Below are 25,858 nucleotides of genomic sequence, written 5' to 3'. Positions count from 1 at the left end.
CACGATAGTGTTTGAATATATGGTTAAGTGGTAATTTTAGTCATATAGAACTATTTTAAAGCTTCACTGCTCACTCATTTTTTGACCAAATTTTAAACAATTATTAAAATTTATAGACCACCTTCTCAGCTATATAGTGAAAAAAGAAATTTTCAATTTTCGTTCAGTAAAGCAAAAGTTATGAACTTACTGGTGTTCAAAATCGTAAAAATTCGTAAGGAGGTGAGCAACGTTTTTTTTATGACTGCTTCCCATAGCAACCACATCGCTTCAGCGACTAGTGTTGCTACTAATTCACCGCTCTCGCGAAAAGAGAAGTAACAAGTGAAACAGAGAATGAAAGCAGACGAGTGCCGTACATTGTTTTACATATGTGTATGCTATGTTTATGGGGGCAAAAAAATAAGATTGAAATTAAACAAAGAACAGGTGAATTTTCTGGAAGCTTGCAAAAATCATGGATTACAATAGAAAAATGCAAGCATGAAAAGTAATATGGTTACGCTTAAACATGGAAAAGAAAAGGACAAGATATTCTAATAAAAAATATAAATTTATAACTTAAAATATTGCAGCACTAAGATTTTTTTTAAAATTCAATTTAACATTATATAATCAATTCTTAATGTTGCAATATTTTAATTTATTATATTTTTTACTAGAATATCTTGTCCTTTTCTTTTCCATGTTTAGGTTTAACCATATTACTTTTTATGCTTGCATTTTTCTATTGTACCATTAGTGTATGAAGCGATGCTCTTTGTGTAAACAAATTGAGCTTAGGTATTTGGACAATATCAAAAACATTGTTAATTCACTGCCTACATAGCAGCAACCGTATAGCGGAATGGTTAGAAGCTCCAACTGTCGTTTGGGCGATCAGGTTTCGATCCTGGTTTGAGGTAGTTGCTTGTCTAGCTGCACTGATGAGCTGTGAAACAGCGAAACAGTACTGTATGTGGATGACTATATATATATATATATATATATAAATTGCATGGGCAGCAAAAGTTGGATAGCATCATAATCGATGCCTCTATTTAGTCTCGAAAGACAAAGGATACTCCCTGTAGGGGCAGCTGCGCGTATATTGTGGTAAGGGTTGTGCAATCTCCAGCCACACCTCTCCTGAGTCGGCACTGCTTGAGTCCAGTGGCAAGGAGAAGTCCATAACAACTGGAAACAATACCGAGATAAGCCGAGAGCACATACAGCACCTGGAAGTCCCAAATCGTCACCCATCTGGTACTGGCCAGGCTCCTCGTTGCTTCATTTCGGTGATCTGATGGAAACGGGTGTGTAAAACGTGATTATGCCGTATAATCGAATTGATGAGTAACTAGAAAACTCATAAAGTAGTCCTTGCAAAAAATACATTTGGGCAAAAGTCAATAAAAGTAGAAAAAAAAAATTAATGTGGAGAGATTACCCAATGCATTTACGGATAATACTCTTTAAACTATTTTAAGAAGAAATTAAACACCGAATCTATTTATAAATTAATGGATTAAACTTAAGCATAAGTTTAATTGTATTTAATCAAGTTTAAACAAATTAAATAATTATAGATAATCACAACTATAAAATGAAATATAAACAGTTTTGGAAACTATATTTAATATATTTAAGAATTATATATGTGTCATAGTGATAGTACCTATTTACAAAGCCTCCCCACGGGGCAGAGCTAGACACCAGGGTCGTTTTTTAATTGTGGAGAAAAGGAACAAAAAATAAAAATGGTCTCAATCGTGAAGGATTTCTCCTCCACTGACAGAGAACAAGAAATTGGTGTAGCATCTAAAGAACAGATACTACACTTTGATCTTGGCCTAAACAAGAATAATACTAATAATAAAATAATAGCATTATTTATTCATTTATTGCGAACTATTATCCTCATCTTTTGGTTGTTGTTTCACGACGTTTCGGCTGACTATTACTCTGGCCTTTGTCAGGTGGTAACCGCGACGGGATAGGAACTCTGAATTTCTTAACTGCATTCTCAGCAATTATTGCCTACTGACACAATAAAACCTCTTTACTTGTTTCCCCGAAAGCGAAGAACAATTCCTCCTAATATATCCAACCTGGCCACACCGAAAACAGATATCTGGTCACAGTTCCCTACAGTCTCTCATCAGGTGGGGTTCTTGACATCTGAAGCATTTACCAGTAAATCTACTACTTTGTTTTGTTAATGTTCGCCCCTCTCTGCTTTGTTTGTTTGTCGCAGAAGCTGCAACTGTTCACCGGGATGTTTTGCCAGCACTCTAGCAGGACTCAAAATCTCCTCCACCTCCATGGTTTCAATTTCAGTAAATCGTTGCAGTTCGATAGAGATGTGGTCAGGGAAACCACTTACAAAAGCCAATTTAACAGTCTTCTCAAGGCTGCGCTGCACATATACAACCGATCCCGCTAGTCGCCTTATCTCTGCTCCATGTACATCCACCGACTCTTTCAAAGAGATGCGTGCTCTCTCTCTCTCTCTCTGACACACAGGCTTTTTATTGAAAAAACATTTCATTTGCATATTTCCCCCAAATCTCATTAGCTCACGTGACCACCAGTCTGTAAATAGCAGAAGCGGCCATTTTTTTTCTGTCTGTATCCCTTTCCTGAAACAGATGACATGCTTACAAGGTCAGGTTTGTATTACTTTTTAATCACATAAACAGTGCTCAATACACGGGTAGAATTTAGTAGTACACAAATATACACAGAAACGTGCGTCTTTTATTGATGAGGGAATTGCACGATGATTTCTCTGAATGAAACACACACGTTTTTATGTAGTTTACTTGACATAAGAATATATATATATATATATATATATATATATATATATGCATGTCATCTGCAGACTGTTATGCTGTATCACAACTGTATTTTTAATTCTTCGACCGTCATGCAAGAGCCATGAATGAGTAAACAAAATCTCTGCTCATAGAAACACTGTCAACTACCGAAGAGTGCTTTATTTGTTTTCATAAAGAGTTTGGCATTAAATCGCAAAGACGAAAATTAGTTTAATCGACTAACAACATCATGTATTCAAGGTGGTCACATTAATTATTCAAATTAGACTGAGCTGATTTGAATATATATTGAATATACATTATTTATAGCCATCGTCAATAGTTCAAGAGTTATTATCGTTAATGTAGTATATTTGTCACGCGTGACATGAAAAAGAAATTCAGCACTTAAAGCGTCAAAGAGTTTTGCAAAAATAAATGACTTCACATTAACAACCAAAAATTAAATCTCACCTCTTACAAAAGGGAAAGCCATAGTTCTGTATGTGCAGGGGAAATCTTGGTTTTAGTAGTGCTCAGGAGGTTTTCTTAATTTTTATAAGTGCTCAATATCCAAGATAGAGCAATAGTAACCCAAACGTGAGTTCCTTAAACCCTAGATACTGCAGGTGCATTTAAAGACGGTGTCCTTTTTTTGTTTTGTCGGTGTTGCCCAGGAGTATGTCCCTTTTCGTTCAGTAAAACAAAAGTTATGATGAACTTACTGGTGTTAAAAATCGTAAAAATTCGTAAGGAGGTGAGCAACGTTTTTTTATGACTGCTTCCCATAGCAACCACATCGCTTCAGCGTATGACGTCATGAGACTAATCCATAATGTTAAATATCCTGCATAATCCAAAAGTGGTTTTAGCAGTTTAGTTTTTGTCTGTTTTAATAATAAGCACTTGATGGGAGACATAATCCAAATTGCTCAATATCCTAAATAGAGGAGGGGGTACTTAGATTTGTAATATAACAGAGCGTGTATGGGAAAATCAGCAGCAGCTGAAGGACAGTTGGCTAGCAAAAATATTAGCAGCAGCCATTAAAGCACACATGCAAATTATTAAGTATGCGTGCGTTTGTGTTACAGGAAAAGGAGAGAAATATACCTCACGTGGTTGAGGAGAGAAGCAAGTTATGCACCGGTCAAGATGGACATGTGAAAGTGCTAGCTGACAGCAGGCGTGAGGTGGTGAAGAGAAGGATTTTTAAAAAAACACGTGTGCAAAGACTTTAGAAATATAATGAACTGCATTGTTTTGGAAGAACCACGAATCAATGCATTTCATTTGCATTTAGAAAAAAAATGCAGAGTCGGATTTTTATTTTTTTCCTGCTTTTGTTTGTTTGTTCTGCGACAGTACATGTAGTGCTTTGGAGGCCTCTTTAATTTTAAAAGTACTCGATATCATAGACAGAGCAGCTTTGTTTGTTTATACGCAATGTTTTGTATTTCGTTAAAATGTTGTTGCCCAGAAACCATAAACTAAAGTGCTCAATGCACTTGGATAGAGTAGGCAGTAACCCAAAAGTGCTTATTATTGAGCAGGTATGTTTAAAAACAGCATTACTCAGAAAAAAAACTAACATCAATATGTTTTGTTATACTTTTTATACAAGAAAATTGACTTAGCGTTGTCCGGAATAAGAAGTATGTAGTAATCAAAAACTGCTCAACATCCTAAGTATAGCAGGTGTGTTCAAACGCAACTTCATTTTTTCTATTTGTTTTATATGACCCTGGACAATGCTCGTTAGCCCTGCTAGTCTCTTATAAAAAGTCGTAATTCTGTGTGCGCTTGTGTGCGTGTGTGCGCATGCTTGGCTAAAACTCAGAAACCATGCAAGCTAAACGTACAACACCTTATAGCGTTGGATTTAGTGTAACCTCAACCTGGTTGTCTTTAAAGAAAAATAGTGTAATATTCGTTCCTTTGGGATAACCAAGAACCAAATTAGTCTGGGGTGGGATAAAAACTTTTATTTTCATGTTTAGAGGTAGTTGATTTAAAAACAACACTGAAATTAGGTCAAACCGTCAATCATCTTATTTTTCTCTTTTTGTTTTCTTTCTTTCTATTGTAATGAACCAGTTGCAAGAGAGAAAAGATAGTTATAACCAGAGATAGAAGAGTGTAAAACAAAAATGTGTGTGATCTCTCTTATTTTATTATTCATTCTCTTGGGCAACGCCGGGTAGCATTATTAGTAAAAATATTAGTAAGAATAAAAATGCTATAAAATTCTGGTGTATTTTAATGTGCCCCTTACTCCGTATGACGTTATGAGACTAAGCATGGAAAATGTATGAGGTTGGTGCAAAAGTAATGTCGGTTTTTATCAAGTTATTAAGTTAGATCCACGGCCACGGAACCTATATCTAAAATTTCAAGTGTTTAGACCCAAAATTGTCGGAGGAGTTTGGTAGAGTTCTCAAGGGTCAAATCGTTGAATTTTGACCCCTTAACAGCCAAATTTCTGGCTGAAAACAGATCACAAAGATTTTCCCAAATCTCAGTACCCTGTATATCAAATTTCGAGTCTGTAGACTTAAAATTGGCAGAGTTATTGCATAGGGAAATGTACACACACACACACACACACGTTTATAGATATACTAGCATTTCAGCCCGACGTTGCCCGGGTGTTTGAAGGTGTATGTTGAGCAAAAAAAAAAACGGTCAATTTTTTTAACTTTGACCCCTATTATGACCACTTAACGTTTATTGTTTTGGGTTCAAATCAAGTTATTAAGTTAGATCCATGTCCAAGGAACCTATATCTAAAATTTCAAGTGTTTAGACCCAAAATTGCCGGAGGAGTTTGGTAGAGTTCTCAAAGGTCAAATCGTTGATCCCTTAACAACCAATTTCTGGCCGAAAATGGATTCCAAAGATTTTCTTCAATCTCAGTACCCTGTATATCAAATTTCGAGTCTGTAGACTGAAAATTGACAAAGTTATTGCATTGGAAAATGTACACACACACATTCACTTATATATATATATATATATATATATATATATATATATATATATATATATATATATATATATATATATAATAGACAACATTATTTTTGCACCAACCTAACAATTGCTGAACTGAGTTCAAGCTACAAATTAAGCAATATTTTCACTTTTAGGTTAATATACTTTTTTTGTACTTGTACAGATTAAGGACGGTGGTATGTTTTAGATAGAATTTTCAATTGGAATTCAATTTTTTACTACACATTCATTTATTAAATTATTAGATGAACGTACAGAATAGTTTAAAAAAAAAAATCAGTTCCCCTTGTTAAGAATAGTTTTCTAAATTATGTTATCATTTCAGCACGGCCCGTAAACTGCACATGTACTTTTTTTTTTACTTTAATCCACTCCAAACAAGGGACATTGCCACTGAAACTGAAAGGGACTATTGCGCATAGTGGCATCCTAAGTGGGGAGGTGGAGAGCGACAAATGTTTGTTCACATTACATTTAAACTTCTGCATGGTTGTATAGCCAAGGGAGCAAGGAGGGAATTCCAATGGTTAGCAGTTTGAGGAAAAAACTATTAGAGTAAATTCTTCTGGCATCTGGGGACCTAAGCAGTTAAGGAGTGGGATATAACTAATTGTTGGGTTGGTTGGTGGCATTTGCAGCAAGGAGGCAGCAGAGTAGCAAGTTCCATTGATGTAATTAAAAAAAAAAAAGGCACAAGGATGCAACATGTAGAAAATCCTTGCCATATACTTTTTAGATATACAGTGTTACATAGTGTTAGCAAATTTGTTGGTGCTTATGCACTTATGTTACCGTGTTATTTTTACAAATCGTATTTTCAAGTTTTACGATATCTTTTTGTTTACTAAATTGTTAGATGAAAGTACAGAATACACTAAACACCTCCCCTCCTCATGTTAACACGCTAACATAAGTGCATAAGTACCAATTTATTCTATTAGCATATCTGGAGAAGGATGATCTTCTTGGGGTACAACTGCCAAAGACACACGAATTGCTAACACCCATTGAAAGATACGAGAGAAGATCATGATGCTATACTGTCCGACTTAGATGTGGAGATGTCGGTAAATTTGTAGTTTACACTAAAAATGGCTGCCACCTGAGATGTCAATTAATCGTCCGCTATTTTGAACTGATGTCTCGAAAAGTTTACAGAAAATAAATTACTGTTGAAAAGAAAAAAAAAAGGGAACTGTTGCACTAACCCTAAGGCGGAAGTTTTATTGAAATATGAAATTCACAAGCGGTGTCCAGTTGTATGTATATTCCCAATAGAGGAGATACATACAGCGCCTAGTATTCCCAAACTGGTCATCCATCTGATATTCCCTAATTGGTCACCCATCTAGTACTGACCAGGCTTAACACTGCTTAACTTTGATGATCTAGCAAGAACCGGTGTGTAAACATCATTATGTTGTATATAATTACTAAGGCTATGACAACAGCATATTCTTTTCATTGTTTTGACTCTCGAGTGTGTACCCTTGACATCTTATATGCTGTTATATAGAGTGATGTGGCTGTTGTGTGATTAACTGTGTTGGATATATATACTCAAGAGTCAAAACAATGCAAAGAATATGCTGTTGTCATAGCCCTAATAATTACTGTCAGAAAATAAAGTGTCTGCTGTTGAACAAGGGGATCTATTTTGCTGTTAGAAAATCAGATCGACAAGAGACACTTGAAAGTTGAAGGTTGCATACATCAAAAGCTTATGAGATTATTACTCAAAATGAGAACTGTAATCCAATTTGTGTATTCATTTATTTGCAGACTGTTATCCTTATCTTCATAGTTGTTTTAGTTTTACCACGTTTTGACCAACTCATCCTCTGGTCTTCTTCGGATGGTTAACCGTGACGGGATAGGAATGCTGAGTCTTGTAACTGTATCCCCAGTAATTACTGCCTTCCATAGTTGTTGTCTTACCACGTTTTTGGCCAACTGATCCTTTGGCCTGCTTTGGGTAGGATTGAAACTGCTATCTCCAGACAATGTTCACCTGGAACCTATCTCGTCACGGTTAACCACCTGAAGAAGGCCAGAGGATGAGTTGGCCGAAATGTAGTGAAACAACAACATATATGGCGTAATCACGTTGACACACCGGTTCTCATTAGATCACCGAAGTTAAGCAACGTTGAGCCTGATCAGTACCAGATCGGTGACCAATTTAGGAATTCCAGGTGCTGTATATAGGAAGATGTTGAAACATTCCTACAAGAGTTGCAAAAACCTAACGTCATCATCTTCCCTAACAGGGATATACTGGGGACTGCTTGCAGATTTCATACTTCCATGGAACTGGGGACTGCTTGCAGATTTCCCTAACGGGGATAAACTGAGGACTGCTTGCAGATTTCATACTTCCATGGAACTCCCTCCTTTGGAGGAAGCCAGTTAAATCTGCATAGGGTTAGTGCAGTTTCCAACAACAACAACAATTATGGAGATGAGAATAACAATCTGCAAAAAAATGAATGCACAAATTATGACGCTTCATCTTTTTAGATGAAGCTTCATAATTTAAAAAAAAAAAAAAATTGAAATAAAATATGTAGTAGTCCAATAATACAAATTCCTCATCTTTAAGTTGGCAATTATTCCCATTTCATTAAACCTGATCATTGATGACTTACAGTCAAAAATAAAAAAAAAATGAAAAACATAAGTTTGTAGCCATTTTGTAATAATTACTGTCAACAAGATATTAACAAGATTATTATAATTAAAAGCTCTTTTTTATTTTTTAACTTTATTTAATGTTTTTTTTTTTTACAAGGGAGTCACCACTTATCAAGGTTCGAAATCTACTCGTGGATAAAGGTTACTGAGTGTATTGTGGTTACTCTCTAAGTTTATTAAAGAAATCTTTTATTTTATCTTTGGAATTTTATCTTTTTTATGTATGGAAAAACTGTAAAAAAAAACAAAAAAAAAACGAAAAATAAAAAAAAACGAAACGTCCACTAGTGAGAATTTATTTTAAAATTTTCAATGCATTTCTTTTATTTATTCTGCATATAATAAAACAGAATTTAAAAAAAAATCAATCTACGTTTTGCGATGAAGACGTGGCAAAATCCTGGTTATTGTTTTATAGCATGATGGCATCCGTCCTGTTCTTTGTAGAGTTCCTTCAAACCAAGCTTTGGTATATGGAATGATCAAGCAGGGAGAGATGTGCATGGATACTATGGGTCATTTTGCAGATGGTTCTATTGGCTTGTTCCATTGCCACAATTCAGGTGGCAATCAGGTAAACCTTTTCTCATAGAACTACTAACTATTATGCACTAACCTTCACGTTCTGATGTCCCTCCTTTCACATACTGTTTTAACATCTTGTGTTTCACATTTTTTACATGCAGTCAAAGAAAAATCAAGATGAATGTTTTTTTGTTTTTTTTTAAATCTTAAATATTTTCAAATTTCAGAATAAGCACTCACACTATTTTTTTTATTATTATTTAACATGCAACAACACAAAAAACATATTTTTTTTCTAAGTTCACATGTACAAGAACAGGAAGAAAGGTTAGCTCCGTTTGCAAAGATTAATACAAAATCATGATCATTAAGTAAAAAAAAAAAAAATTTGAAAACTGTTGTAGTATACATTGAAGAAGATAAGACAGAAAAAATCTTTCTCTTTCTTTTTTTAATATTATTCTGTAGCAGAGCATTAGCAGGAGCGAATTCTCACGGCTCAAGATTTTGAATATACTTAATTTCTGGCTTGTTTAATCAGAAGTCAACTCTCAGTCATGTGACTGAGTTTATAAAAGATTAAACACGCGGTAATTCTCTCTGTTATTCCCGGACCTTGGACTGAAAACAACTCCATGTGGGATGCCATACAATCCACCCCGGCCTTTGGATTCTGGGCTCAACTAAGACGGAATGCAAATAATCCAGCATGGCAACCAAACTTCAATACGGTACATAAATGAACTCTCATCTTCCTACAGCGCGGTCTGTAATCTTTTGTGTCCGTTTGTACACATGGACGCACTTTTTTTACTACAAACTTAGACTAACACATAGATGAACTCCTTCTCTTTAAACAGGCCTATTTACTTCTTCATCAACGTCTCCACATAGGAACTCTTCCCAATACAGTCATACTAACGAAGATAATCAATGAAACTGCTGTTAAATGTTATGAGACTTGTCGTCTTGCCTTCATTTCTACAGTTCATCACATATCAAGGTTTGAAAGGATAAGTATTAAAGAGATCGTCAGTTAGATGATGAACACTATCACAAGAGAACCAAATACAATGGGTGAAATGGGCAGAAATCTACAATTTAAGAAAATAGTTGTCAATTTAAAACTTGCTGCCTCTAAAAAAAAAAAATAATAATAATCTATATTATGTTTGCTTTTATTAACCTTTGAAATCAAGGCAAGTTTTAGATCCATTGACGATCGATACGAATTCGTGATGGGACGATTCCAATATTTTTCCCGATTCTACAAACGTAAAAAAAATACACTTATGGGGAAGTGATCTATAGATTTTATGTTTTTGTCGGTAGTTTTAAAATCAATGAATATTTATCATTTTATCATTAATGTTGCAATGAAAACTTACATTTTGAAGAAAAATAAACAAAATAAAAAAAAAATCGTTTTTGACATTAGAAAATAGGCACAAATGTTTTGATATCGATTCTCATATCCCAAAATGTTACAATTTTTCCTATTCCAATTAATTTTTCCAACACTAATATGAATAAAGTAGAAACCCGGGATACGTCATTAAAAATTAGTAACAAAATACAGTACAGTATATAATATACATGTAACATTATAGATAACATAATAAGGCAGAGCAAATACCTAAAAAAAACGTATCCTAGGGTTCTACTGCAAACTATATAGCAATATACAATATAATATATAACAATATACAATATAATATATAACAATATACAATATAATATATAACAATATACAATATAATATATAACAATATACAATATAATATATAAAAATATACAATATAATATATAACAATATACAATATAATATATAACAATATACAATATAATATGTAACAATATACAATATAACAATGTACAATATATAACAATGTACAATACAATATACAACAATGTACAGTATAATATATAACAATGTACAATATATGTAACAATGTAAAATTTACAATAATTGTTTGAATTGATATTCACCTTCTTCCAAGCACTTTGCTACTCGGAAGACACATGACCGTGGAATATTTTTCAAGCATCATTATTCCCACTTATGGTTTTAATTTCTTGTGTAATGTTTTCATTTAGTGTTTGTAAAATTCTTTGTTTATTAGCATAAACAACGAATTTAAGAGATTCCTATATGAAAAAAATCCAAAGTTTTTCGAATCCAGAGAATGTTGTAGCAATTCAATCAGCCTTCGCTGCCCAAAACGTTTCTTTGGAAAAGCGTTAGCCAAATATCTGCATACATTGTTTGCAAAAAGGGTTGGAAACGATATACATTGTAGAATTGTTAACGGTATATCATTTAGACCAGATAAAAAAAATAAATAATAAATTTTATTTTTACAATTTAGCCATGTGTCATTTATAATTTTATTTATCATCTTGTTTGTCAAAATATGGTTTCAACAGGATTGAATTTGGGTAATGGATTAGATGTTGAAGGCCGGTTAAATGTTCACCAACTTAAGTAATTTGGATTTTTTTAATTATATCCTAAGTAATTGCTTCATATCAGCAAACTAAAAACTTTACAAATGTTAGAAGATAAAGTAAGAAATTAAAACTATAAAATAACAAAAAAAAAAACTGTGCTAAAAAAATTTTTTTTTAAATCTGTATTTCTCAAGTATATAGTAAATTGTTTAGGAGTACAGACTTCTGCGCCACTATATCTTTAGATATAATGCATATATTTTTTAGTATATAGTAGTTTGTAGTATTCAAAGTAAAAGTTCAGTGATTAACATTTAACAGCATAGCATATATAAATAAAGAATATAACACTAAATTTTAGTGACAAATTTTAAAATTTGTTTTTCTCGTTTTTTTTTTTTTTTTTTTTTTTTCAAATCTAGACACGTCAGTGCATTTCGACGAAACGTTTCTCATCTAGATAAACTACCAAAGACTTATGTCAATTAAATGCTGCTCATCAGAAGTCCAAAGTTCCCTTCCAGAAAAAATGTATTGTAAGGCAGCAAAAGGGGAGAAAATCACAAATAAGCAATGTACATTGAATCCAGTCACCACAAGGAAAACCTGGATATTTTTGGCATATCTTTATATAATAACGAGTTTCTTGATTCGTGTTACTAAAACAGTCTGACGATTATATGTTATAGGTGAAATAAATCAAGTTCAATTAACATGGCGTTTTGAGTTATTTTGATTTTAACACACACACACACACGTATATATATATATATATATATAGAGAGAGAGAGAGCAAAGTAATGTAAAAAAAGAAAAAAACTGCCAGATATCAAATTGATTTTGCTTACTTCAATGACAATTTTGAATTTACAGTGATTATTAAATTTAAGATGCATTTCGTTTTTGTTTGAACTGCCATATTAGTGGCCTGGCAAGGCCACGGTGGAGAAAACCGAAGCAGTAAAACTGGCTTGCAAGACACTATTTATACAAATGTAGGCAAATTTGGGCATATTTTATTGGTTTGAAAATATAGGTTCTTTTTTACCAATTATCATAAAATTTTAACCATAGAACAGTGTTATAATCTTTAAAAAAAACCTGCAAATTTTCATGTAGTTTCGTCGCATAGAACCAAAGAAATGAACATTTCAATATTCAATTTGGCTACCAGTAGATAAAAAAAAAAAAAGATATCTTGAAATCTTGATCAGAATTTAACAAATGAAGGCTCGTTGGAAAGCTCCCTTAAGGTCGCACATTAAGGAGATCCATCATCCAGAACCTATTTTTGGCATTTTTTTTTACAGCTATAAAATGTCTCACTCCTAGTGATTTATTTTCTTAGTTTTGCATATGAATTACAAAATATCTGATATTCCCCCCAAACCTCTGGCCTTGATAGACTAAAACTTGCTGCTATGATTTAAAATGATCTGAAATAGCAACAAGGGGAAACTTGATTCCAAATATTTCTCATAGATTATATCTCCCCTCTTTGGAATCAAGTACACCCTTGCTGTTATTTCAGATCATTTTAAATCATAGCAGCAAGTTTTAGTTTCTCTTCCATCAAGGCCAGAGGTTTGGGGCAAATATATATTAACATCTTAACATACTGAACGAAATAACTGGTAAGATGGACAACATCTTGGAATTTGGAATGCTCTGTAGTTATGAGCTTCACGAATTAAAGGATTGGTATAAAGGGTGAAATATAATTGAATAAGCATATTTTCCCCATAAACACACACACACACACACACACACACACAATTATATACTAGACAGGGTCAATACAGGTTATATACTAGACAGGGTCAAAATAAGCAAAGCCTCAGAAAAATATATTTAAAGGTGCTGTGCTTGGAGTATTGCAATATTCTATTTATATGGCTCTAGGTAATTACACCTATTGAGTTATATCGCTCAATAGGTGTAATTACCTAGATCCATATAAATAGAAAGGGTGAGAGATTAATAATTGTGGAATTATTAATCAAGTTTTCATGGGGGAAACATAACAAAATCAAATTTATATGTACGATCGTTTCGGAAACGATATCTTTTTATTCATTCGATATTTACAAATAAAACCATCGAGAAATAAGTAAAATATTTCTGGATATCCTCTCCTCATCAGCATAAATGGGGGGAAAGGAGGGAAAAGACACCAAATTTCAAACAGCTTATTGAAGTAAATATAGTTTGTGAACCTTTGTAAGGGAGTGTTTCCATATTGGGTTTTTTTGTTTTTTTTTTCTTAAGCTGTAAGGAGGCCTCTCGTTGCGCAAACCTTCTTTGATAAGGATTTATTTTTTTTTAATCTAAAAGAGATCGTTAGTATTTGTAACCATTTTTAGATTTTTAAAGATTTTCTTTACTTGCACTTGAAGTGTTGTATATTAATTGAAAAGTGAAATTAAGAATTACGTATATAAATGAATACATTTGAAAGGCTAGAAACAACTCTTTTTTTTAATTTTATTTTTAAAAATCAAACCGTTATCAAGACACACAGACTGACACACTCTCCCTTGCAGAATTCTACCAATAAATTTGCTTATTTTAAAAAGGCTTTGTTTTTAGCCTTCTTAACGTATCCACTATATACGGAATTCTTATTTTCAATATATATATATATATATATATATATATATATATATATATATATATATATATATTGTTTTTAAAATATAATTATCCATTGACACGTGCCTCAACGTCTACAACTCACCAGAGTGGACGGCGAGGCACATGTCAGTGGATAATTATATTTTAAAAACAATATATATCCCTCTCCCCAGTTGACTGTACCAAATTGGTCAAAGGGAAAATTATTCTCAACTCGCATTTAGGTAAAAATGCACTTTCATATAAATAATTGAATTCATTCAAAACATATCACAAAAAATGAAATAAAATAACACACACACACACATATATATATACACACTTTTATAAATAACTTATATGTTTATATGTACTTTAACTACTTTGAGCAGTGATTACATATGAATACATAAAAGTTCTCATTTAAAATAGCTTAATAGTACAATACTAGAGTTACAAGTATTTTCACCAGAGGACTGAAACAATTGTACGCAATGTTATGACCAATAAAAGCCGTGCTTTCTAAAAATGAGTAAATTCTTGTGTATCTATCCCTATTAACGTGGTATCATTAAAGAAAATATATATATATATATATATATATATTTATTTATTTAAATAAGGGAGTAGTCACCAACAATGTGTATTTTTTAACATTAATACAATAATGTTAAAAAATACACATTGTTGGTGACTACTCCCTTATTTAAATATACATCTTTCTTTCGTTGGAATTTATTAACCCATTTTATATATATATATATATATATATATATATATATATATATGTATATGTAATGTTATGAAAGTTGAAAAACACATAATTGGAGAAAATAGGTAGAAATAGATAACATTCAATATTCATAAATGCATTATGCCCCAAAACGTCTTTCTTGTCATTTATTGTATAAACGATCCGTTATGTTCAAGGTTACTTATATAAAGTATTTAACTTTATATTTGTTTAATTATATTTTTTCTCGCATGGGATTAAAAACACAAAATTTAAACGATGCCTACTAATAGGAGCATACAAACCAATGAAAATAATTGCTTTTTAGATTAGAATTCATTTTGATTAAAAAACTTTTTTTACTCATAATTTGTTTAAATTCATTTTGATTAAAAGAAAACAATTTTTTTTACTCATAATTTGTTTAAATTCATTTTGATTAAAAAACAATTTTTTTTACTCATAATTTGTTTAAATTCATTTTGCACTTTTTTCTAGAAATCATTTTTATTGCACGTTTTTTCTTTTATTATATTTGAGTTCACTTGCAATGCTGCATTAGTTAGTGGATGCACTATGTATTGGTCAGCCCTGTTCTAATCCAATATGAAAACTAAAATACACAGTTAATATTATGGTAAAACACACAAAAAATAAAAAATGATCACAAAATATTGAAAGAACACAAAGATCCATTATTTTCATATTCGGTTTAGTGTTCATTTTGCATACTGACATGTGTTGGACAGCTTTCAGAAATTAATATTCAAAATAACCTATCACTGGTCAGGTCAGTGTTTAACTACCTAACCTGAAATGTGATAAATTTTCTTGAAGTAAAGTCGGAAATCCATTCCTGACCACAATCCAGTGAGGTGATGGGGACCCATGCTCTTATCAAGACCACATCTCTAGGTAATTGCCCGCCACGGCTAAAAAGCACACCATATATTTTTGAAAACAAATATTGATTAGCATTTTTTTTTTTATTATTGTCAACATCTAACATATACAACTTGTGTGACGGTGCATTGTTGTTTTTACATCTGAAATAGATAAATACTAACTCTATCGCATATCGCAAGGGAAATAAGCCTGGGTCTGGTGTTTGTCGCATACACCAACAAAACCATACAAAAATGACACTAATCTATTATAATAAATCCCTATTCCTGTTTGTTTGTTTGTTCACAATGACGTCATAGCATATTATATTATGACGTCATACATGAGGTCATAGCAGATCAACAGATCACATCAAGTATGGTCATAGTAGATGACGTCATGTATGGCGTTATGTATCATCATCATCATCATCAGTGACTCCGCTGTTATTGATAGCATCAACGCCCACGGCTCTCCAAATTGTATACGGTAATCTTGGGAAGACGAGTAAAGACGGTAGTTTTCCGTTACTTTCCATCTTGATTTGGAGATGCATCGATGAGTTAAACGCGCACCCAGATATCAACCTGGAAATTTCTACAACTTGGCACAGTACATACACTGCCTAGCATTCCCAAATGGTCACCCATCTGGCACTGGCCAGGCTCATCGTTGCTTAACTTCAATGATCTGGCGAGAACCAGTGTGTCAATGTAATTGTGCCGTCATGTATTAGGCAGAGGACAAAAATGAAAGTAAATTTTCCTGGCAGCTCTGGGCAGCCTGCTAATCTAATATATAAAAGTCATGAGGCTCAGACGAAAGATCTGAGGAACATGATTGGCAGAGACTCCTTTGATAACCAACATGAAATAACTTTGTTGGCATCTTGCAAATATTTAGCAATTATTTCACATCACAGAATAGAACAGACTTACACTTAATATTGGGTGCCTACAATAAATTATAACATCTACTTAACTGAACAATGGTTGAAATGCCATAAAATCCAACTGTTTTATGTTGCTTTCTATTATTTTGATATTAATTTGAAGTTGGTAGTAAAAACTCATGTCAAAACCATTTCCTTCTCTCTCCACACACACACACATACATGTATACAATATCTACATATATGTATCCCAGTTTTCTGCATGAATCCCTTTTTCTTCCCTTTATTAAAAGTGCTGATTCAAAGAAAAACATACATTATTTTCACCGGGGCTCGACTCCGGCTTCTTTTAAAAAAAATATAGTTTATTTTCAGAAGTAATCACACACTCACACACACATGCATAAATATAGAGAAATTTAGTATACAATGTTATATTAAATTACAATGACCCAGTCTTAATTTTTTTTTTTTTTTTAATTCAAAGCAATTCAATGTAACTTGACAACTTCTTTGTGCACACATGACCGAGAATAAACATTTAAAATAAACTGAACGTTTCATTTATGCAGTTCATCAGAAGACCAAAAGATCGCTCCCGGAAGAAAAGTTTTGAGCAAAAAACAACAAAAAAAAAAATCTTTTATTCGTATTTCACAAAGAACACAATTCCTTACAAGAATGAAGGATTTTTCATAGCTAACACGCTATTTTGAATTTATAACTGTATCATCTCTCATTTGAAAATTTAATGTATATAGTGTCACAAGACAGTATTTTTGGAGCCAATGAAATTTCTCCATTTGTGTTATGAAATACAATTTTCTTGCATGTTATTTAAGGAAATAATATTTATTTCTGGAATAATGGAATATCACATCTTGTTTGAAATACAGGTGTTCATTTTTTTGTTATTTTAGAGTTGTCATTTTGTGATAATGTTGAAAATTTCAAGTTCATTCAATCGTTGAATTATAACAAAAAGAAAAATACTTCAGATTTCAACAGATGCAATGATTTTTTTTTTTTTTAATTATTTTTGCGACGGGGATTGATAGTTTGAAATAAATTAATTATGTGGACTACTGTTCTGATCTTGTTATATTTTTGCTAATACACCTGAATAAATTTGGAAGTTACATCGGCGGAAACGTTGTGAGAATAACATTCAAGATGAGAACAGATTGGACTCTTTTGTTTCAATTGCATGAAATAAAAAGCAACTTTACTGCATGAAATTTCATATTGATTGATAATGCATCTTGTGCTGCATGTTTGTCTCCCCTTGCTTCACTATTTTTTTTTTTTTAATTTTATTTATTTTAAAGCAAACTATTTTATTTTTAATTTATTTTTATTCTTAAACAAATACTTTCTGTGTGTGTGTGTGTGTGTGTGTGTGTGTGTGTGTGTGTGTGTGTGTATAGTATGATAAAAAACTTCATTATAGAAAAAGAACCTAAATAGATCTTAAACTTTTATTCCACTGTTTATGTGTTTTTTTTAAATATCGTTGTATATTTCAGAAATTAATTAAGCTGTATCATTCTGAAAAATTTGAAAGACTAAGCATGAAAATGTGAAATCAATAATTTATAAGAAATTAGACATTTTCTTTCTGGATGGTTATTTTCAACTATTGTCACATGAATATGACTAATATAGTTCATTCGAGTAATGTGAATAGATTTGTGACCTATTTGATCTTGGATCAAATGTGTTTAGCTATTCAACATGCTCATGCATGCTCTGCTATGTATTGAGCACAATTGAAATATGTATTGGAAAATATCCTCAAAATATGTTGGAATATAGTATTTTGAATTCTTATATATAAAATTGAATTGTACAGGCAAATTATGCCTGTGTATTTTCTGCTTGATCCTTTCCAGTTGCACACTAAATGTTCGGATTTCAGATCTAAACTGGCTGATAAACTTGCCATAGTGGTTGGAGACCCATCTGAAACCATGACTATTTCAAGTTTTCAACATGAAATCCAGACACTCATTAGGCAAGTCGAAAAGTTGAAACAGAAAATATGCAAACATAATTTGTACATCAGTGTGGCTAGACCTAACAAGATTCGAAACTAGGACATCAGTGATTAACGTCCAGCACTTTACCATTGAACCATAAATTCTGCTAGTAATGATGGGAAAGATGTTGCTATTTATTTTACTTTACAATAACTGAAAGTATTTAATTATTTTTACTGAAAAAACATTACCTTTGTTTACTTATGTTTCATTGTCTCTATGACTCATCAGCATGTCTAGACTGTGATATTTGAAACCAACACATCAGTGATTGATATCCGAGTCATGAACCTGCTAGTAGTACAAGTATAAATGTTTATGTGATTTTTTTTTGTGTGTGTATGTATATATATATATATATATATATATATATATATATATATATATATATATGGTGTTTGAGACAAATCTGACACTTTTGGAAGGGAAAGAAAAAGAAAATCGTATCTTGACCAATAATTGATGTATTCTCAAAATTCAAGGTGTACCTCTTAGAGAATCTTTGGTCGAATATAGCTCACTTGCAAAAGTTAGCCTGGGCGTTTATCATGGTTTTCAATTGGATCTGAACTTGCGGCATGCAACTTTCACTCACTGTTTCCTTTGAAAGACATCTGAATATCATTTTTGTGATGGCAACCAACTTGTCTTTGGTGCTGCAAGTGGTACCATTGATGCCTTTCTCAACTGTACTCCATCCATTATAGTTCATGAGGCTGCAATTGGGTGAGTTGGTGGTTCTCAGACAGCTGCCGCTTGATTTTTTTTTGATGATGTATGAGCCTGAATACAGCCACCTTCTTCACTCAGCGCTTAACAGACCAAGAAAATCTAGACCTTGCAGAAGCAGTATCTGGTCTAGCTATAAGAATTGAGAAAGAACGTATGAGAAGCTGTAAGATGAAGAAAGGAAAAATTGAAGAATCATCAAACATTGTTTACAAAAATGTTGAAGGTTCCACGAGAAACAGGCATTGAGATGATCATAGATTTAACAAATGAGATCAAAAAAGAAGAGTTTATTCTGGAAGACTAAGATCTTAATGCAATTGTGAAATCTTACAAAAGTAAAGGGGAATCACTAGAAAGCGATAACAGTGTGCAACACTTAAAAAAAAAAAAAAAGTACATGATGTCTGATTATTTTTTATGTGCACAATCGCATGGAAACTCCATATCTGGCTTTCTTTTTGACGAGTTAGTTTTTTGCAAAATTGTCACTTTCAAGAATTTTGCAGAGAATCTTAGTAATGTGAGTGACGAACATAGCAAGAAATTCCATCAGGATATTTCAGTGATGGAGAAACGTTTTAAGGGAAAATAGAACTCTGGCATGTTGGCAGTTTAAATATGAAAAGGGAGGACGGCACTCAACACAAGAGGGTTAAAAGGACAAATGTTGTTTAAACTGACAATTCTGTGTTTTTCATTCATATAAGAATAATAATAAGAAAATATGATTTATATAATACATGAAAAATGGTGCCTAATCTAGAGAAATAAAGGTCAGATTTAGTATCAGGATACTTTTCTTACACCGAAACAGTTCTTATGTGTCATGTACTTTTTTTTTAATCTGAAATGTGTTGACCTACTGATGTCTAAAGTGGATGAATTAAATCCTGAAAGTGACTGAGAAGCAAATAAGAAGCCAGATTAAGCATCAATGAAATGCAGTTTGGTTTTTTGCTTGGAATAATGCTATATTTATTGAGACTAGAAGGAGTGGGGCGACCTTGCCAGCCGTAAAATTTGATTAAATATATTTTAATTCATACAGATCTTGTATTTATTATTACAGAGGCAATTCTCTATTGAATATTATATTGTACCTAATATATAGTACTGATTTAAAAAGTAAAAAAAAAAAAAAAATTATTTGGGTACCATCAGCTAAAATTGAAACCAAAACCTTTAGTGCTCCAGCTGCACTCTCTGCCGCCTGAGCTAATCTGACAGACAGATAAGAAAGTTTTAAAATCAAACCACTATGATTAGTTACATGCACGCAAGCGTAAAACTAATGCAAATATGTCGGCAAGTTGAAATGAACATTTTGCATTTTAACTTGTTAACTTCTGTACGCGTTATTCATCGATCCAAACAAAGATTTTACTCGTTATAAAACCATCTTTAGTGTATGATTACTATTTCCTGTTAATTTCAGTGTCATGTGACCAATAGTTTAAGAGTTAATTGGTTAAATATTTACGGACAACACACACATATGCGTTTATTGTTTTATTTATATAGACAAATGAAAGAAGTTCGATGGTAAGAAGTTTGTATTTTGTTTTTGAGGATTTGAAGAAAGCTTTTAACATATGATGCCAAATGAAGTTCTCAGTAAACTTTGCATAAAATGGAGCAAATAAGTATTGTTCATGTAATGTACAAAAATGCTCAAAGTTGTGTTAGAATTAAGTGTGTATATATATATATATATATATATAATTTTAAGGGGAGTAGAACAACAGTCTAAAGAGCAGAGTTTATTTTAATGTGTTACCAAATGCATTAATACAATTAAAAGAAAACAGTGCTCGTTGTAATATAGATATATAATAAGCTCGACATGCATATATATCCTAGAGCTATTTTAAAATTGAGTAAAATGGTGCATAATTTATAATTAAAATTAAAAAACGGTTTCACAAGGAAGAACAAACAAAATCAATAAATTGTACGATCGTTTCGGAAACAATGTTTTTATTGAGACAGACAGTATGGCTTGGATAATAATTTTATCATTTGATTTTATAAAATAAATATCAACATTTTCATTCATAAGCTACATTTAACATCCCAATGAATGCATTGACGATGATACTTACGGGCTTTAAAGGCAGACGAATAAAAGATATATCTGCCTTACTTAAAAAATGCTAGTTTTATTTTTGGTGTCTTTAAGCCCCCACCCACTCTTTTTGCTAATGAGGTGACTTTGTTTTATAAAATCAAATGATAAAACTATTATTCAAGACCTATTGTCTGTCTCAATAAAAACATCGTTTCCGAAACGATCGTACAATTTATTGACTTTGTTTGTTCTTCCTTGTGAAACCGATTTTTAATTTTAATTATAGATTATCAATCATTTTACTCAATATTAAAATAGCTCTAGGATATATATGCCTATCGAGCTTAAACTCTACTCTTTAGACTCTTGTTCTAATCCCCTTAAAATTATATCTATATTTGTTTTAACACAATCAAGACATCAAAGAGTGGATTGATAGCAACAAATAGTGTATTTCATCGTTCGTTGAAATTGTTTCAAGACCATTCGGACAAATTCAAACCCTATATCGTTCGAACATTTTCACAAGAACGGTCTCTCATCAGACGTTTTGAAAAAAAAAACACTTTTACAATGAACGATATGGAATCCATTTCCCTTTTAAGGAAAAAACTATGAGAAAATATTTTACCTACATCTCTTCTCTCTCTCTCTCTCTCTCTCTATATATATATATATATATATATATATATATATATATATATATATATAATATTAGTGTTGGGACGACTAAACGGACTCAGAAAAATTGATGCCTATTTTTTTCCGATGCCAAAACGATTCTTTTAATTGTCTGTTTTTATTTGATTTTTTTTTTAAACCAAAATCTTTTATTGCTGGTAATAATGATATAATAATATTTGTTGATTTTAAAATACCAGTAAAGCTAAAATCGATAGATCACTCTTTACAAGTGTATTTTGACATTTAGTAAAATATCTGCATATTTTAGATGCGTTTTTACGAAAGTCGGGGAAAATAACAATCTTATAGTTAAATAATTAGAGATTTATAAAGAAACGGAATCAGTAATTGTATCGGAATCGGGGAAAAATATTGAAATCGTCTAATATATAATAACTAATAAATATATATATATATATATATGCATTAGTGACAGTCTGATTCCGATACAATTATCGATTCTGTACGAAATTCCTGATTCTGATCCAATTACGTTTATATATTAAAACTATTTCTTTGTGATTGTCATTTGCACGCCCACAAAGAATCCTATCAGTCGACATCTGTATCACGTATCGAGGTGTTATTATTGTTAACGCACATTCCTTTTTCTGAAAACATTTATTTTTACTTATCTAAAATTCCTTCTTGTTTTCGTTTATAGAATCTAATCAAGTTAAATTCTTAAAACATCATTTAACCATACTTGTCGTTGACTTGCATTTTTTTCTTTACAACAAATCTAATCCAATCTACACGATAATGATAATCTTCTTGCTCAGATAATTCGGCAATTTCTCGTGAGTGCTAATTAAGAATATTTCCCAGTCTGGAAGAGATGTTGCATGCTAATGGTTTCGTATTTATCTGTGAAATAATGGAAGGTTTACTTGTTAAGTTAAAGACTTGGAGGAATGCTATGAAAAGCAAAGGCTTCAGATTAAATGTTACTAAAACCAAAGTGATGATCAGTGGCTGTAGTGCTAGGAAGCCCCTAGAAAGATTTGCATGGATAATAAGCAAGTCATTATTTAGTCCGTGGGGTAGTAAAACTGTTTGTTCATTTATACTATTTTAATTGGAATTCATTATTGAGATGAGTATTATTTATTTATTTATTGCGGACTATTATCCTCATCGTTCTTAGTTGTTGTTTTACGACGTTTCAGCCAACTATTCCTCTGGCCTTCGTCAGGTGGTTCCAGGTGAGAATTGTCTGAAGATAGCGGTTTCAATTCTATCCAAAGCTGGCCAGAGGCTTACTTGGTCAAAAAACAAACAAACAAACAAACAAACAAAAAACATGGTGAGACGATAACAATAACTATGGAAGGCGGTAGATCATCACTAATGAATTTTGTTTTGTGGCAAGAGTTGTGCACGTCTCTCCCGAGTCAGCATTTATTCCAGTAGCATGTAGAAATTTCAGGACGACTGGAAACAATGGCAAGATAAGCAGAGAGCACATATAGCACCTGGTATTCCCAAATGGTCACTCATCTGGTACTGGCCAGGCTGATCATAGCTTAACTTTGGTGATCTGACGAAAACTGGTGTTAGCATGATCATGCCAGGGGGTAATAAATAAGCAAGGAATGCCACAAAACAAAGAAAACTCGCACAGGCTCTTTGATATTCTTTGTTTATTTACAGCCCTGCAGACTAAATAATCACTTGTTTAGTAATGTTATCCATGCAAACAATAGCATCAATATAAAAAAAGCAATTTCATACGTAACATCTCGTAGACTATCGGGAATAAATTTCCATTAAAAGTACATGTATGTATAAAAGTTTGTTCACAATATTATTTTTCACTTTAAAATAAAAATATTGTGATTGATCTAATATTTCATTTTAATTTATTCTATTAATACAAAATAAACATATTTATTTCTTTAATTATTAATAAATTGAACAGTTTTTTTTTTTCAAGTATTTGACATAATTTAATGGAAATCAGTGTATTTAAATTCCAAATCAGTTACTAAAAAAAAAGTAGAGATTGTAATTTTTATTTTCTGCACATTTTTAAAACTTATACAGAAAAATAAATAAAATGTTAGTTGTAAGGGAGGCAATTTTTTTTTTTTTTTTTTTTTTTTGTAATTTATTAAAAGAATAAAATTTAAATAAAAATATTATATATATACTCAACAGTGAATTTGATTTTTTAGTCATAATTTGAAGTGTTTCCATTTTTGCCAGTTGTCCAGGCAGGATTACATAATTTTTTTCTTTTTTAATACCCTGTATTGTAGTACATTATTATTACGAGAAAAAATATTTTGACAAAGAATGTATGCTCTGAATTGGATAATTTTTAAATTGTAAAATTTGTAAAAAAAAAAAAAAAAAAAAAAAAAAAAAAGAAATCTGACTATATAATTGAACCTGATCCATTTTCATTTGGATAAAGCTGTTTCTTTTTCCATATTCCATAGGAATGGTCTTTCTCCGATGATGGCAGCTTAAGACATCTTGATCTTTGCATTGTGCTTCCTAGCAATACACCTGGAACAGCATTAGAATTGGCCAATTGCACACCAACTCATCATTCAATGGTAAGAGAATTCTTTTTATTTTACATCTTTATATACAGAGTGGAATGATAAAATTGTCGCCCTAGAAAAGTCTACATGATTCCATTTCCATTTGATGAAAACCGGTTTTCTTTTTGTTGTTGCAAACCATCTACTAGTTGGCCAGTTGTATACAAATCCCAAGAGCGATAGGAGCCTTGTATCATATCTGAAAGTGACACAATGTTCAAAGAAAAAGGTCAGAGATGCGCCACTGTACAACTCATGCTCTCTATCAGTCCAAGTTATGACAACAGGACCATTGCCAGCACCCTCAAAATGCAAATCTGGACGGTTCAACATTTGAGGGCACAGTTCAACACATAAGACGATCCTTTCCGGCTATGGTTATAGTCTTTGGTGTGGTTTCAAGTGAGGGCCACTATGCCTCCTCACATCTTTGAAGTTGGCTTAAAAGTCAACATCAAAGTCTATCTGGATGTGGTGAAGAGTGCAATGATCCATTGATGCAATCAGGTAACTGTTGCCACACTCGGGGTCTGTCAACAGGACTCAGCGTTGGCCCAAAAGTCCAAAGAGACACAGACTTAGCTTCAGAAGGAGTACTAGGACTTTGTACCTTTCTCTCACTGGCCGCCCTTCTCCTCCGACCTAAACCCGTTTGGTCATACATTGAGAACATCACCAACATAACCTTCCACAACACCAAAGCTAGCCTGATCGCTGCTATCTGCCTAGTATTTTCTGAGCTCCCGCTAGTGTTTGTAGAAAAGGCATGCTCCCAGTTCTGGATCTGTATCAAGAGTGGCAGAGTCTTGTTTTGAGTACAAGAAGACTTTTGGAACAAGAGATAAGACGTTTTTCTGAAAGTACCTGTAAATAAATATTTGCTGTTTCAACTGAAAAAAGTGACTCGAATTCTTTCTTGTCTGTTTCTTTTTCACTGCCTGCATACAACGTGTGGGTTTCGAGTGTTAACATGTAATGACTGCGTCACACCAGAATCAGATGTTGATTTTTTAGGAAGAAAACTATCAATGACAAAAATCAACAAACTAACTTTACCTTATTTGATGTACAAATATCGCAATGTTTCCTTTATTTATTTGGCAAACATTAGCAAACAATTTTTGAGCTAGATTAGACAGCATTTTTAAGACATTTGACGATGTAATTGCTCAAA

The 25,858-nt window shown here is 32.3% G+C and overlaps 1 protein-coding gene and 1 pseudogene across 3 annotated transcripts in view; both read left to right on the top strand.

Annotated features, from left to right (window-relative positions):
* Nucleotides 1-25,858, top strand: part of LOC145284505 (polypeptide N-acetylgalactosaminyltransferase-like) — an 848,687-nt gene that overhangs the window by 811,108 nt on the left and 11,721 nt on the right. The window contains exons 13-14 of one of the 3 annotated variants that reach the window (XM_080133386.1): nucleotides 8,958-9,084; nucleotides 24,577-24,696. In XM_080133386.1, coding sequence (XP_079989512.1) covers nucleotides 8,958-9,084; nucleotides 24,577-24,696 — 247 coding nt within the window. Of the gene's footprint in view, nucleotides 1-8,957; nucleotides 9,085-11,908; nucleotides 12,197-24,576; nucleotides 24,697-25,858 lie in introns of those variants that run through there. The other 2 variants (XM_080133387.1, XR_013868854.1) reach the window with 2 other exon arrangements.
* Nucleotides 7,906-8,023, top strand: LOC145285051 (5S ribosomal RNA; annotated as a pseudogene).

This window comes from Euprymna scolopes, chromosome 9 (assembly GCF_053919585.1).
Source record: "Euprymna scolopes isolate OS-2025 chromosome 9, ASM5391958v1, whole genome shotgun sequence".
NCBI classification, from domain to species: Eukaryota; Metazoa; Mollusca; class Cephalopoda; order Sepiida; family Sepiolidae; genus Euprymna; species Euprymna scolopes.
Note: the sequence above shows the minus strand (reverse complement) of the source record. Positions and strands in the feature narration are given on the sequence as shown.